The 16,312-nt window shown below is 43.9% G+C and overlaps 1 protein-coding gene across 2 annotated transcripts in view; it reads left to right on the forward strand.

The window, feature by feature from the left end:
• The window catches only part of WDTC1 (WD and tetratricopeptide repeats 1), a 91,504-nt gene that overhangs the window by 27,490 nt on the left and 47,702 nt on the right, over positions 1-16,312 (forward strand). For both annotated transcript variants that reach the window (XM_077481020.1, XM_077481019.1), the window contains exons 5-10: positions 94-205; positions 4,839-5,026; positions 7,604-7,786; positions 7,873-7,964; positions 10,167-10,282; positions 10,361-10,436. In XM_077481020.1, coding sequence (XP_077337146.1) covers positions 94-205; positions 4,839-5,026; positions 7,604-7,786; positions 7,873-7,964; positions 10,167-10,282; positions 10,361-10,436 — 767 coding nt within the window. The remainder of the gene's footprint in view (positions 1-93; positions 206-4,838; positions 5,027-7,603; positions 7,787-7,872; positions 7,965-10,166; positions 10,283-10,360; positions 10,437-16,312) is intronic.

Genomic DNA, 16,312 nt, shown 5'->3' on the forward strand with positions numbered 1-16,312 from the left:
TATGAGCCCTTGATTATTTGTTTTAAGTACCTCTTTTCTCCTTCAGACATGGTTATTTAAACCCATATATGTATTCTATTCTCTTTTGTGCAGCTTGCTGGCCTCTGGCTCAGATGACCAGCATATGATGCTTTGGGATCCATTTCATCATAAGAAACTTATGTCTATGCATACAGGGCACACTGCAAACATCTTCTCTGTCAAGGTGAGCAGTGTCACATTGGTGGATACTTGCAAAGTCATATACAATATAGTGGCTGACATAGCTTTCCTTTTGTTTGTGGGGCCCGACGTTGCTTGATCACATGAATGAACTCCACCAACTATCATTTTTCTTTCCATTGACAGGGCTACCTGGCCACCAATGCAGCCTCGTCAGACAGCATAATGGCAGTTGGCAGAGCTTAGCAATAATTTTAAAGTGACATTAAGCAATATTCTTGTAATATAAAGTATGAAAAAAAAGTGAAAGCTTCCACACTACTTTTTTAATAAAATGTGTGAATATATAATATTATATGCTAAAAGTTAAATATTCTGCTTACACCTACATGCGTTCCCACACAGCCGTGTAAACAAATAGCAATAATTATGTGGTGTTCCCTAGGGGTATAATACTAAATAATGCTCTCTACGTGACACAATGCTCCTATACATACATGTAAAACGTGCTTAAGAACAATATTATATCCAAACTATTAATCTAATCAATAACCCATATTCAAACTTAGTCTTAAGGTGAACAATAATATTATAAAAGTCGGAATATAGCTGCTATAGTCCTGATGCCACTTTTTTAAGACCAAGTACAAGTACCGATACTTTTTTTTTCTTTTTTTTTTTTTTTTATATCGTGACCGTGGCACTAATGTGCAGCACTGATGAGGCGTGGACTGTTAGTTGCTTTTTTTTTTCTAATGTATAAATATATATTATTTCTAATGCTTTCTTTGGGGGGGGGGCGGCAACAGTCAGTGTTTATTCTGTTTTATTTTTTACAATTTTTACTTCAGAATATGTATTTATTACAATGTTTTCCTATATTTTTTTTTTTTTAAACAGACCCCTAACATCTCCCCTTTGAGACATGGAAAGGGATGGAGGATAGAGATTCCCCAGTCTTTCTCTGCAGCCTCAGCTGCACTGAAGATGAATAGAGAGGAGACGGGCTCCTCTCCATTCATAAACTGAAGTATCGTAAATACAGTTTACGATGCTCAGTTATAAATGGACAGAGTCAGTAATCACTTGGAAAACTTTCCATCCTGAAAGATCTGGGACGGGGGGGGGGGGGTGTAGGAGGACTGGGTGGGGGGGACCAGAGGAGCACATGGAGGGGGGGGGGACAAGGACCAGAGAAGGACACAGAAGGGGACCGGAGGAGAAGGGGGGGGACCGGAGGAGCCCATGAAGGAACACAGAAGGGAGCCGGAGGCATATACAACGAACACTCAGGAACAATCAGACTGGGGGAAGTGCTTCTGCTTCTCTCCCTTCCATGGCTTTAAGCTGCTTTATTGAGAGAGAGACCGGTGATTATAACTTCCCCCGCCACACCAATTGTTCAGGTATTGGACTAGGCATCAGGAGCATTTGCAAGAGTACAAGTACACCTGCAAATACTCGTATTGGGACCGATACTAATATCGGTATCGGGACAACCCTAGTCCCAATACAAACTGTCTTGTTCCAGAGTATGAATATCTGTGTCCATACAATATCTTCCTCTACTTTGTGTTCAATAGTGTCACAAAGCTATAACAACATGCAAGTGGATCCTGCCACCTTTACTCCAATGGGCTCACCTCAGGATATAGACCTAAAAATACGTAGGTTATTAGGTCTGATGAGATATTTTCCCCACATGGGATAGAAGTATGATCACCTCCATCTTCCTAGATGTCCTTAGGGATGATGTCTTCCTTTATGGTAAACTTGAGTGTGTCTCTAAGAGACCGCCAGTCTGTCTCCCCTGCTGCCAATAAATGCAAGAAAGCACAGGATGGTGTCTTATAGTGTAGTAAATTAAGTAACTAGTATTTATTAAAGGTATTGCACCATCACTGAAATATCAAATATCATGAAATATCAGAGAGGACTTTAAAATCCTCTATGTGCAGCTGCGATCCAGCGGTGTCGGCATCACCTGACTCCTCCCACACATTACGTCACAGGCCACATGACGTCTTCATTGAAGGTGAGCGGGCTGAAACTAATTCTTTATATACCAAACAATCGCAGCAGCCATTTTGTTGTGGCTCGACTAATAAACAAGGCGGCCATTTTATTTTGTTATACCTAATAGGAAACTATATAAAGATGATTCTTTTCTCCTCTGCTATTAATGATCTACATTATAATGGGTGCCGCTAGGGTTGGCGGCACCAGGGCAGATAGCGGAGGCCGGCACTTTCCGTTTTTGGGTGTCCTCCCTCCGTTCAGCAGCTCGAATCAGTCCAGTCCCCCTGTGGGCCGCGCATTCTCCCGAAAATGTAGGCCATCGCTTTGCAGCCTACGGACCAGGTTCTGGGTGGCCGGCCCCAGGGCAGGCGGCCGAGGCCTCTGCTTTCCGTTTTTGGGTGTCCGCCCTCCATTCAATCGGTCCAGTCACCTCATGGGCCGCGATCTCACAGCAGGTGGCCGAAAATTTAGGCTGCAGCTTTTGCGGCCTACTAGGCTGCGGCTTTTGTGGCCTGCTAGGCCTCATGGCTGCCTCCTACCAGAGGGTTGGTGCTGTGGGGGCTATGAGGGGGATCTCCTTTTTGGGGGTCTGTTAGGTTGGCCCGGTGTGGGTGCTCCTGGCCGCTCCCTGTGAGGGGCCTCGTGTGGGCGGCATCCGTCAGCGCCCCCTGTGCAGGGCCTCGTTCAGCGCCCCCCTGTGAGTGCCCTCGTGGGCTCCCCTTGTGTGGGGCCTCGGTCGACATCTCCTGTGCGGGCTTCGGGCAGCGGGGGTCTCAGTTGGTGGCCCCCTCCTACGTTTTTTGTGGCATCGCTTAGGCATATAGCCTAGTAAATAGCACCCCCGCCCTCCCCTACCTGTCGTGTCTCAAATGATCCTATATCTGTCTCTGCTGCCACGGACTTGGCCCACCTTGCGGGGTTGGTGACCACGCTCCCTGTCCTGTCGGGGGTGAGGATGATTCCTCCACAACTGCAGTGGTGCCCGAAAAGGTGCTGGTTGTCACACTTACTACATCTGTGCAGGAACCTTTCAAGATGGGGGAGGCAACGGTGGCTGCGGTGGAGGGCCAGTTCCCCTTGGGCACCCATAAGCCATCTTGCATGGCGAAAACATTCCCTTCTCCCTCTTTTGAAAAATTTGTCCATGAAGCCTGGGAGTGTCCAAAATGGCCCCTTTGTGCTTCTGAAAATGCTTGCTGTGAGGTATCCCTTTGAGGAGTCCCTCCAGCAGATTGGACTGTTCCATCAGCAGTGGACCCCCCATCTCTAGGCTGCATAAGGCAACCATGATTCCAATAGAGGAATCTCTGGCTTCTAAAGATCCAACTGACATCCTGGAGGGGGAGCAGAATGCCTCTGCATTGGCAAACCTGTTGGTATAGGCGCTGCAGTTTGTCTGCTATGCCTCTTGACCGCAGTTCCCCTGGTTGCTGAGCTCTCTGTTTCCGCAGTTTTGCTTGGACATATATTGTGGGGGCTACCCTGGATGACATTAAGCGTTTTTGATTTTGTCCAGTTACATGATAGTTTTCCAGCCTTGTTCCTCAAAAATAGTTTTTGTGCTTCCAATGTGTGTCTGCCATCGGACCGTTTGTTGTACTCCTCGTGGGGCTGTGCAAGCCCTGTTGCTTCAGAGTGTGATTGTCCCGGTTCCAATGTCAGGAACAGTTTCAGGGGTTTTATTCAAACCTGTTCACAGTCCAAAAGATGGAGGACATGGTACGTCCAATTCTGGACCTCAAGGCCCTGGCCTGCCTTGTATGGGTACAGAAGTTCAGGATGGAGTCCGTCCACACGGCGGTGGCACCTCTTCATCATGGGGACTTTCTGGCTTCTATCAACATCACGAATACTTACTTACGCATTCCACTATGTGTCCGACCCCAGCACATCCTCCGTTTTGCCGCGGGTGCTGAGCATTATCAGCGCGTTGTGTAGCCCTTCGATTTTGCCACCACTCCTCTGCTGTTCACGAGGTGTTGGCCCCGGATCTGGTGTGGTTAAGTCAGTGGGGGTTTGCGGTTCTGGGCTGCCTGGACGATCTTCTTCTGCAAGTACTCTACTACTTTGAGGGGCAACAGGGTATTGTTCAGGTTGGGCTCTAGTTTGTTCTGTGTTGAGCTCCTGTTACCTGTTTGGCTCTTATGTTTTAGCCTTGGGAATTTTCGTTGTCCCACCCCTCATGTTTGGCACTGCTTTGGGACGTCCCTATGGTTCTGAATAATGGAGCACTGTGTCTGTCAATGAACAAAAGAAAATGGGATTTTTGACTTAACGTAAAATCATTTCATTGACAGACACAGCACCTACACCTCTAAGGAGATGTAATACTTCTGACACTGCTTGTCACTAAACTGAAGGCCTATAGCAAAGAGGGAGGTGTGTAACACCTAGGGCTGCCCATAGGCATAGCCAAGTCCTTTTTTTTCTGCCTAGTGAGTCAAGAATACATACTTTTATAGAATTTTTTATTTTTTTTTTCAAAAGCTTGGGGTCCATTTAAATCATTAGCATTGTTTTTTCATCACAGTAGACTTTTAAATAGCATGTCACATCACATGTCTGTGTCAGAGATCATATTTTTACTGGCTTTAATAACCTACTTACCCTGCCTATTAAACTTTTTTGTTTTGTTTCTTTTTTCTCTTCATGATCAGTTTCTCCCACACACTGGCGATCGCATCTTGATAACTGGCGCAGCAGATGCCAAGGTTCATGTTCATGATGTGAACTCAAAAGAAACCCTCCATGTTTTTTCAGAACATACCAACCGAGTAAAGCGCGTTGCCACTGCTCCTATGTGGCCTAATACTTTCTGGAGTGCAGCAGAGGATGGCTTAATCCGGTAAGGGGAGAACTAAATGTCCAGGCAAACCGCTAATTACACAGAAGAAATATATAGAAAGCAGCTTTCTGTTGTAGACTGTAGAATTATTACAGTGGTATCCTCTTTCCACCCCGCTTTCTGATGACTATACAGTGAAATACCAGGAGACTGAAGAGGTCATTCCTATGCTTGCTCATCCTGTGAGCATGTTCGTTGTCGTTACATTTGCAGTTCTGCTGTATAGGGGATTGCAAGAAGCTGATGCCAATTAAAATTCACAAGATGCTTTAAAAACTAAATACATTTTAGGCAGACCTAAAATATCTTATCTATGCCTAAAACATTGCAAATTAAAGATTCATGCATACAGTGCCTTGAAAAAGTATTCATACCCATTGAAATTTTCCATACTTTGTCATGTAACGACCAAAAATTTAAATGTATTTTATTGGGATTTTATGTGATAGACCAAACAAAGTGGCACATAATTGTGAAGTGGAAGGAAAATGATAAATGGTTTTCAAAAATGTTTACAAATAAATATGTGAAAAATGTAGCGTGCGTTTGTATTCAGCCCCCCTAAGTCAATACTTTTGTAGAACCACCTTTCACTGCAATTACAGCTGCAAGTCTCTTTGGGGATGTCTCTACCAGTTTTGCACATCTAGAGAGTGACATTTTTGCCCATTGTTCTTTGCAAAATAGCTCAAGCTCTGTCAAATTGGATGGAGAGAGTCTGTGAACAGCAGTTGTCAAGTCTAGCCATAGATTCTCAATTGGATTCAGGTCTGCACTTTGACTGAGCCATTCTAACACATGCATATGCTTTGATCTAATCCATTCCATTGTAGCTCTGGCTGTATGTTTAGGGTCATTGTCCTGCTGAAAGGTGAACCCCGCCCCATTCTCAAGTCTTTTACAGACTCCAACAGGTTTTCTTCTAAGATTGTCCTATGTTTGGCTCCATCCATCTTCCCATCAACTCTGACCAGCTTCCCTGTCTGTGCTGAAGAAAAGCATCCCCACAGCATGATTCACGGTGGAGATGGTGTGTTCAGGTTGATGTGCGGTGCTAGTTTTCCGCCATACATAGCGTTCTGCTTTTAGGCCAAAAAGTTAAATTTTGGTCTCATCTGACCAGGGCACCTTCTTTCACGTTTGCTGTGTCTTCCACATGGCTTCTTGCAAACTGCAAATGGGACTTCCTATGGCTTTCTTTCAACAATGGCTTTCTTCTTGCCACTCTTCCATAAAGGCCAGATTTGTGTAGTGCACGACTAAGGCCGCGTACACACGCGGGGACTGTTCGCCCAACTTTGTCCGTCAAACAGTTTCGGCAAACAGTCCGCTCAAACTTAGCATGGACGGACATGGCCACACACGACGGACGAACAGTTTGCTGAAACCGTGCGCGATGACGTGAACGGCACGTACGACGGGACGAAAAATACGACGTCCTATACACTGCATTATAGCTTTCGGCGTGAAAATCCTTTCTGAGCATGCGCGCAACTTTGTTTGACGAACAAGCCTACACACGAGCGGACTGTTCGCTGAAACAAGGTTTCAGCGGACAGTTTTTCGGAAATTCCGAAAAACCTTGTCCGTCAAACTGTCCGCTGAAACTGTCCGCTGAAAGCCCACACACGAGCGGACTGTCCGCCCAAACACTGTTCAGCGGACAAAGTTGGGCGAACAGTCCGCCCGTGTGTACGCGGCCTAATAGTTGCCTTGTGGACAGATTATGCCAACTGAGCTGTGGATCTCTGCAGCTCCTCCAGAGTTACCACGGGCCTCTTGGCTGCTTCTCTGATTTAATGCTCTCCTTGCCCAGCCTGTCAGTTTAGGTGGACGGCCATATCTTGGTAGGTTTGCAGTTGTGCAATACTCTTTTTCCATTTTCAAATGATGGATTGAACAGTGCTCCGTGAGATGTTCAAAGCTTGAGATATTTTTTTATGACCTATCCCTGCTTTAAACTTCACAATTTTATCACTGACCTGTGTTCCTTGGCCTTTGTGATGCTGTTTGCTCACTAAGGTTCTCTAACAAACCTCTGAGGGCTTCACAGAACAGCTGTTTTTATATAGAGATTAAATTACACATAGGTGAGTTCTGAAGGCAATTGGTTCCACTAGATTTTAGTTAGGGGTATCAGAGTAAAGGGGGCTGAATACAAATGCACGCCACACTTTTCAGATATTTATTTGTAAAAAAAATTGAAAACCATTTATCATTTTCCTTACGCTTCACAATTATGTGCCACTTTGTGTTGGTCTATCACACAAAATCCCAATAAAATACATTTATGTTTTTGGTTGAAACATGACAAAATGTGAAAAAATTTCAAGGGGTATGAATACTTTGTCAAGGCACTGTACATCTCAAAATCCTGGCATTTTTACAGGGGTGTGTAGACTTTTTTTTATATCCACTGTTCTCATCAAAAGACCAGACAAGTCTTTTTGAAATGCTTGCTAAAGGACTTTTGGTAATACAACACTCCAATTTTTATACTTTATTTTTTATTTTTTTATGTTTGTTAAACACATATATAATGGTCTTTTAATTGATTTCTCCCTTTACCAAATGTAGGCAATATGACCTAAGAGAGAGCAGTACTCATTCAGATGTCTTGATTGATTTGACGGAGTATTGTGGCCAATTAGTAGAAGCAAAATGTGTAAGCATCAGTCCTCAGGATAATAACTGCTTGGCTGTTGGAGCCAGTGGGCCCTTTGTGAGGCTGTATGATATTCGAATGATTCACGGCCACAGGTGAGTAATTTCTGGTCTTTGGAGTAGATAACAAAGAGAATATTACTATGTTCAGATTTTTCTATCTTTTACTGTTTGCACTGTAGGAAGAATCTTCAGCAGACGCAATCTGGACTACATACATTTTGCTCGAGGCAAAAGCCTATCCCAGATGGAGCAGCACAGTATTATGTAGCAGGTGGGACCATAGTCTGTTCTTAAAATGTATTGTAACCCAAGAACAAAAAATATATTTTGCAACTTACCAGTGCTTGGATGTGGTGGCTGCAATGATTTTCTTTTTATTTCTCAGGATTTTTTTTCTTTCTTTTCTCCGTGTGATGTTACAAAATAGATGATAAAAAAAACAATTACCTCAGTCCTAGCTTCAGATGCTTCCAGGAGGCACAGGTGTCATCAACCATGCCTTAGAGCTGCCTGTTAGGATAGCTGAGTACTTGGAATCCTGTGAGAATCCCATTTCAGGAGTACATACTGTACTTGTGGGATTTTGAGTGTCCAGGGGGCATCAGCTCAGTAAAGCTCTGTGATGTCACTGGTATCTCCTGAAATTGGCAGAATCCAGAACTGAGGAGATATTTATTATTATTATTTTTTTTTATATATATATATTTTTTTGCAGCTAATTTTGTTTGTGTGAAGAGGCTGGTAGGAAAGTGTACCTACCATTTGGATAAAGGGGCCACTTTAACAGACCTAAAGGGAGCAAATAAGAGGAGTTCATTGATGGGGTTTATAAAGCCTTTAAATTTCCTCATTTCATCAATTTTGGTTTGCAGTTGGACAACCGCCCTTTAACTTTTTACATATTCTTCAATATACTATTTCTCTAGGGTTTCCAAAACTATAGGCAATATAATTTGTGTTTTTTATTTTCTACAGACTGTTTTTTAGGGAATGATTAGGGTTGACTTGGGCCCCTCTGTTAAGGGGGTTTCCAGATTCCGATGAGTCACCCCCCCACAACCACCAGGCCAAGGTTGTGGAGAAGAGACCCTTGTTTTCACAAGCATAGAGACGAGGTGTTTTGCCCCCCACCCCCCTTTCCTACATGCTCAGTCTGGTATGTATTTAGGAGGAATATATATATATATATATATATATATATATATATATATATATATATATATATATATATATATATATATATATATATATATATATATATATATATATATTAGGGCTGTTACTGATTAAAATTTTGTGTTTGATTAATCGTGTTTTTTTTTTTTTTTTTTTTTTTAATCGACTAATTTCGATTAGTCATAACGCACATACAGATCTAACTACTTTTAGCTGATCTCCTCTCTGCATTTGTCAGTGGTAAATGTGGTATACACTGTATACAATCACCTGACACTAGATAATTTCCACAATCCATGACTTAACTTTACAGTTCACACAAATATGTTTTAACTTCAAACTGTAGCGCTGACGTAAGTAATTTTTTATTTTTTCCCACAGTAGCGTGACAATCCCTCCACCTTCGGTCTAACTAATCACTCTCACCTTATGGCATGGACCCCTGTGCAAACAGGTGGTCATGCAAGCGCGTATCAAAAGTGTTAACACGGACCATACACTTCTCTCACGTCTCTTTAGATCTCAGCAAGGACGCCAGGTCATGGGTAGAAAGAAAAGATCGAACTGCTCACCGCTTAAGTATAAGATTTCATTTTTGTGATCAAACACAAACTACTCACATAAAGTTGATAAAAACACAGCATCTAAAGCCAACAATCATGTTAGTTCCGTAGGGCAGCAGCAGCGGGTGACGTCATGCGTAGCTCCTCCCCCGTACGCATTATGTTCAATCAGAACTTCGACGTCACTGGACTCCTCCCCCTTCCCTTCGGTAGCAGACGGAGGCACTTGGGGAAGGGGGAGGAGGCCAGTGACGTTGATGTCCGTGACATCACCGGATCTCTGGCGGAGAGGTGAGTACCGATCAAAAGAATTTTGATTGATCAAAAAAATGAATCGATTAGTCGAGGAATTAATCTTTAATTTCCACAGCCCTAATATATATAAATGCAAAAATGGATTTTGTCAGTTTACATTTGTTTACCTTCATTCGGGTCTCCTTAAACAGAACAGGACAGAGACTTGTTCCATTTAAAAAAAAAATGGACATGAACAGATGAGGTTGAAAAATTGAGTCCATTTACATCAGCTTGCCCATAGAAATGCATTGCTTTACATTTTTTATTAGTCAACTGAATGATGGTTTGCCCGTGTGAAAGGGGCTTAATGCTGCTGCAAGTAAACCTGTGGCTTATGTGATGTACCATCCATTTTATTGTTTTGCTTGTTTACTCTCCAACTACCCCCCATTTCTTTAATGAAATTTCCCTGATCGCTGAACACTATTTTTCTTTAGGCCACCTTCCAGTCAAGCTACCAGATTACAACAACCGGTTACGTGTTTTAGTGGCCACATATGTAACCTTCAGTCCAGATGGAACTGAGCTATTGGTCAACATGGGAGGGGAGCAGGTAAGGTTGTTTTGGAAATAGATTATTTTTATTTCTCTGTCAACTTTTCCTGATGTGTGAAATTACATTGTTCCCTAGGTCTATCTGTTTGATTTAACGTTCAAGCAAAGACCTTGCACGTTTTTACTGCCTAAATCCCACCATGGCTCTGGAGGTAAGGATTTACTTTTTTACACACACACACACACACACACACACACACACACACACACACACACACACATATATATATATATATATATATATATATATATATATATATATATATATATATATAATAACTAAATATACAGTATCTCACAAAAGTGAGTACACCCCTCACGTTTTTGTAAATTATTATATTATATCTTTTCATGTGACAACACTGAAGAAATTACACTTTGCTACAATGTAAAGTAGTGAGTGTACAGCTTAAGTGTAAATTTGCTGTCCCCCTCAAAATAGCTCCACACACGGCCATTAACGTCTAAACCTCTGGCAACAAAACTGAGTACACCCCTAAGTGAAAATGTCCAAATTGGGCCCAATTAGCCATTTTGCCTCCCTGATGTCATGTGACTCATTAGTGTTGCAAGGTCTTGGGTAGGAATGGGGAGCAGGTGTGTTAAATTTGATGTTATCACTCTCACTCTCCCATACTGGTCACTGAAAGTTCAACATGGCAATGAACTCTCTGCGGAGCTGAAAAAATAATTGTTGCTCTACATAAAGATGGCCTAGGCTATAAGAAGATTGCCAAGACTGTGAAACTGAGCTGCAGCATGGTGGCCAAGACCATACAGCAGTTTAACTGGACAAGTTCCACTCAGAACAGGCCTCCCCATGGCCAACCAAAGAAGTTGAGTGCATGTGCTCAGCAGCATCATATCCAGAGGTTGCCTTTGGAAAATAGACGTATGAGTGCTGCCAGCATTGCTACAGAGGTTGAAGGGGTGGAGGGTCAGCCTGTCAAGTCCTCAGACCATACGCCGCACACAGCATCAAATTGGTCTGCATGGCTGTCATCCTAGAAGGAAGCCTTTTCTAAAGATTATGTACCAGAAAGCCTGCAAACAGTTTGCTGAAGACAAGCATACTAATGACATGTATTACTGGAACCATGTCTTGTAGTCTGATGAGACCAAGATGAACTTATTTGTTTTTTTAGATGGTGTCAAGCATGTGTGTAGCGGCAACCAGGTTAGGAGTACAAAGACAAGTGTGTCTTGCCTACAGTCAAGCATGGTGGTGGTGGAAGTGTCTTGGTCTGGGGCTGCATGAGTGCTGATGGCACTGGGGAGCTACAGTTCATTGAGGAAACCATGAATGCCAACATGTACTGTGACATATTGAAGCAGAGCATTATCTCCTCCCTTTGGAGACTGGGCCTCAGGGCAGTGTTCCAACATAACAACCCCAAACACACCTCCAAGACGACCATTGCTTTGCTAAAGAAGCTGAGGGTAAAGGTGATGGACTGGCCAAGCATGTCTCCAAACCTAAACCCTATTGAGCATCTGTGGGCATCCTCAAATGGAAGGTGGAGGAGCGCAAGGTCTCTAACATCCACCAGCTCCGTCATCATGTAAGAGTGGAAGAGGACTCCGGTGGCAACCTGTGAAGCTCTGGTGAAGTCCATGTCCAAGAGGGTTAAAGCAGCGCTTGAAAATAATGGTGGCCACACAATATATTGACACTTTGGGCCCAATTGGACAATTTCACTTAGGGATGTGCTCACTTTTGTTGCCAGCAGCCTAGACATTAATGGCTGTATGTTGAGTTATTTTGAGGGGACAGCAAATTGACACTGTTATACAAGCTGTACACTCACATGCTACATTGTAGCAAAGTGTAATTTCTTCAGTGTCACATGAAAAGATATAATACAATATCTACAAAAATGTGAGGGGTGTACTCACTTTTGTGAGATTCTGTATATAGTTTTCCCCTTACATGTGATGTAAATTGGAGCTTAATGTATTCATTTTAATACAAACACTGCCTTCATCAACCACTTTGTTACCAGCCCCGTAATACCCAGGCCATTTTTAGTTTGACAGTTATTCTGCCATGTAATGCTTTACCTAAATGAGTTTATATAATTTTTTTTTTAGGCAGATAGAGGTATCTTTATTGTAACTCATTAACTAACCACTTTTTTATATATTAACATAAAAAAAAAAAAATACCCAAAAAAATGACTTTCTGTTCAAATAAAAATCCAAAAATAGTATAAAAAACCCAGAAAGGACACTTTTTTGAAAGGCAGAAACCCAAAGTTGATCTCATTGTTTGCCTTAAAGGATATGTTCACCTTTGGGAACATGTTACATTTTAGTGTGGAACATATAACATATATGTTCCCAGTGCTGCAGCCGCTGCCCGTCCCCCCGCCCCACCCTTTCCCTGTGGCAGCAGTACGGGGAGAAGTTCCCCATGCTAGTTGTCAGTTTTTATAGCAGCGTGGCTGTACAGGGCTCCGCCCACACAGCTGCGTCATTCATACACAGAGCTTTGTGTATGAATGAAGTACAAGTCCCAACAGCCATTGCGGCTTGTAGTTCTCAATGAACTATAACAGCGCTGTGGAGCACTGTGGTAGGTTGAGTCTGTCAGCAAGTATCAGGATACTTGTATGGGATGTACAGGTAAACAGATACAATGACAGTGTGTGGGAGATCTGCATGGCATCAGCGATCTCCTGTTCGCTGGTTCAATGCTTTACAGGCTCCCAATACAAAAAATAACTGCACATTTTTTTTTTTTAACTGCATTTTTTATATAAAGGTGAACTTATCCTTTTTATTTTTTTGGAACTGAACAAACATGTCAATACTGAGGGTGTTAAACATGGAGCTTGAGAATGCTGCAATAGATACATTAATGTACATGTCATACATAGAGGAAGTGAAGGGGTTAACGTACTGGTAACACAGTTACAGGATGAAGGTGAAAGGGTAAAATTCAGATGGGCAGAATAAGGGAGGTTAATTTTACTGGTCGTAGGGACAATATTAGATATGTAGCATGTCCAAGGGGGATGGGGGGCAGGATAGGGTTTAAAAAATAAATAAAAAATATGCAACAGAATGTAGCTGCTGGTCCGTTCATTCTGTCTTATGATAGCTGGGTACACAGCGATCACCTGGCGAATCGGCTACCCAACGGCTATTTATCCAGTGTGTTCCTAAATGGCATTGGATAAATAAAAGGCCGCCGATCTGCCATTGAAAAACATATTGCGGTACAGAAGGAGTTACAATATAACAATCAATTAGGTTAAAAAAATGTATTTATTTAAATTAATGATCTGGTTCCAAAATAATGTTTAATGCTTTACAGAGTACACTTGAAGCATTAATGCCTACTAATAAGGTGCTTACCATAGCCATGCAGATATTCACATACATAATAGTGCAAGTCCAGCTAAAATATTTTTTTTTACTGCTAGCTGGGTCTCTGTTAGGGATATTTGACTCTCATGGGAGGAGGAGACCTTATCGCGCATGAGGTTTGCATTGTCTGCCTCCATTCTTCATGGTTTCCTTTCATGGTTTGAAAAATTTTAAAAAATATCCACAGAAACACAGACAAAAATAAAAAGGATTTTCTTTGGTCAAGTAGGGGAAGGTTAGCTTTTTATTGCCATCTGTGTCCTTGTTTCAGATTTTCCCTTACTTCCTATCTGGTTAAACCTTTTGTCACCGAGGACAGTAAGTGAGGGTAAATCACTCTCTCTAATGGCGCGCCAAACAGCTTTAAACTCGTTAGTGGTTCTAACCTGTTTTCTTACTATGTAAACTAACCACTTGCTGATCGCCTAACTGGGGAAAATACGTCATTACTTTCATGTTTAATACTTGGTTTATGCCTGCAGCTAGATGCCATAACCCTGGTATAATTTTTTCCACTCAGGCATCGGTCTTTTTGATAAAAGTGGTCAGAGCGGCCACACTTTGCAGTGGTTTCCGAGCTTACCTCGATGACCGGTAACTGTAGAAACTGATCCGGTGCTGGCGGTGGCCGAGTACAGAGTTGAGTGGCCTAGGAGGACCAAAGCTGCTATTTTATTTTTTGTCTTTTAAGGGTAGATGAGAGACTTGGGGTCTTTTAGTCCCCAGATGGTGCCTTTAAAAGGGATCTGTCATGCTGTAATGTAAAACATTTGTCTCTCATATTCACCAACCGACAAACCTCCTCTCGGTAACTAAATGGGTTGTATAGCCTGCCATTAGGAGAACTAGGCAAAATTGTTACACAATACACAGAATTTTTAATCCCGCCCCAGGGGGGCGGACCCTGTGCTATCAACCCTCCTCACTGCTCCTAGCGGCTTCAGTTTTTATTTTGCCTACGGGCCCTCTCGGTCCAAGTTTTTGCTGCAGATTTGCTGCTTTTTGCGCAAGATGAAAGATCCTGAGATCTTCTATCAACTGCCGGCTGGGTGACAGGCTGGTTAATGACATCCTTGTAGTCTCCCCAGTCCGGCCATTGAGCGTAAGCAGGCCGCAGCTAAGGCTCGGCAGGCCACGACATGCCTCAGCTCCAGAGGTGGTCGGTGAGCTTCAATGCTCCGGGGTATACATATGACCGGGCTACTGCTGTCTGGATCACAGTATACTGGGCCAACAGCTACCCTGTAACTGCGCAGGAGTAGGTCTGTGATGGAATATGCATGGGTGTGCTCGCTGTTTTCTCACCTGTGGGGGATCTGTGCGGATGGCGTTGGTCCTGGTCCAGGTCTGGGGGGGTTCCTAAAAGGTGTTTGTGGGGGGTTGTCCTGGCTGTAAGCAGGCAGCACGTTTTTATTATTTGTTCTGTCACTGTCCGGCGACTATCTTGGATGTGGGAAAGCTGATATTCCGCTGGTGAGCTTCATCAGCCATTTTCCTTAGGATTTCCTATTAGTTACATTGGCGGCCATTTTCTTGAAGCCTGAGCGCTTTTTTCACCACTGTTCTCTTGTGGCAGCATTACATGTGCTCTCACTTGCTGTTTCCTGTGTCCACTGTGTGTACAGGACGCTGGATGGCTCTTTGCTGAGCGCTGAAGCTAGCTCTGCAGAACGTTGCACCGCTGTTTATAGCTGCTGCTGATGACACAGTTTTCTCCTCTCTGCAACTGGGAACCTCCTAGGGACTTCAGGCACTGCTTGTGACTTTTCACAGAACGCCCCAGGGTGGTGAGTCTAGCGCTAAGTACTGCCCCACACCCCGCCCACGCAGCGGCAGCAGGAGGGTGGGACCTTCACTGTCCTAAGTCCCCTTGCAGGTGGCAGACAGGCTAGGGTCAGCATGGCTTCAGAAACTGGTGTTTCTCAAATCGCCTTTCAGGACAACCCCGGAGAGAGGGTAGCTCCACCTTGTCATTAGGAAACACATGCCCACTTTAAAAACACCTCCTCTTCCTCCATGGCTTCAGTTATTGTGTTTCCTCCATGGAGGAAGCATGTGCCTGAACCAGGGGAGAGCTACACTCTCTGCAGGGGAGTAAGGCTTACCTTAGGTACTGGTTGTTTTTTCTTTTGACCCCCAGCAGCATCTCCAGTGGGAGAGGACTCCTGGAGCTCCTGGTCCCGCCATCTCAGGGGAGTAAGGACCCTCGGAGTGCCGGCGTCGGGTGTCCGCTGGACTAGCGCAGGGAGGGCTCTGTCGCTGGCAGAGGTCGCTGCAGGTCAGCGGCATGGCTCCGTTTTCGGCGTCGGGTCCTGGGCGGCGACAGCGTCGTTTACGGTGACGTGCGGGCGCTCTGAGGGGGCGTGGCGCCGTGGTTCAAGCGCCTGGAACGCAGGGATCATGGGGCGGGTCAGGTGACCACGTGCTTCCGCTTCCGGTCGGCACTGATCATGCGGCGGCCGGGAAAATTTTAAAAAATGACGGAGCTGTTTGTGAATGCTGCCTTACTCAGCGATGGAGGAATGTAAGCCAGCTATGGCGGAGACAGGCGCCCCAAGCACCGGTCCAGCCCAGGTATGTAAGGTGCAGTGGCACCCTCTGCTTCACTATTGGGCTATGTCTTTGTCTGTCCCCCCCCCTCTTGGGGGCCTGTTGC

The sequence above is a fragment of the Lithobates pipiens genome, unplaced genomic scaffold (assembly GCF_037356315.1).
Source record: "Lithobates pipiens isolate NorthernLeopardFrog02 unplaced genomic scaffold, aLitPip1_a1.2 Scaffold_16, whole genome shotgun sequence".
Taxonomy (NCBI): domain Eukaryota; kingdom Metazoa; phylum Chordata; class Amphibia; order Anura; family Ranidae; genus Lithobates; species Lithobates pipiens.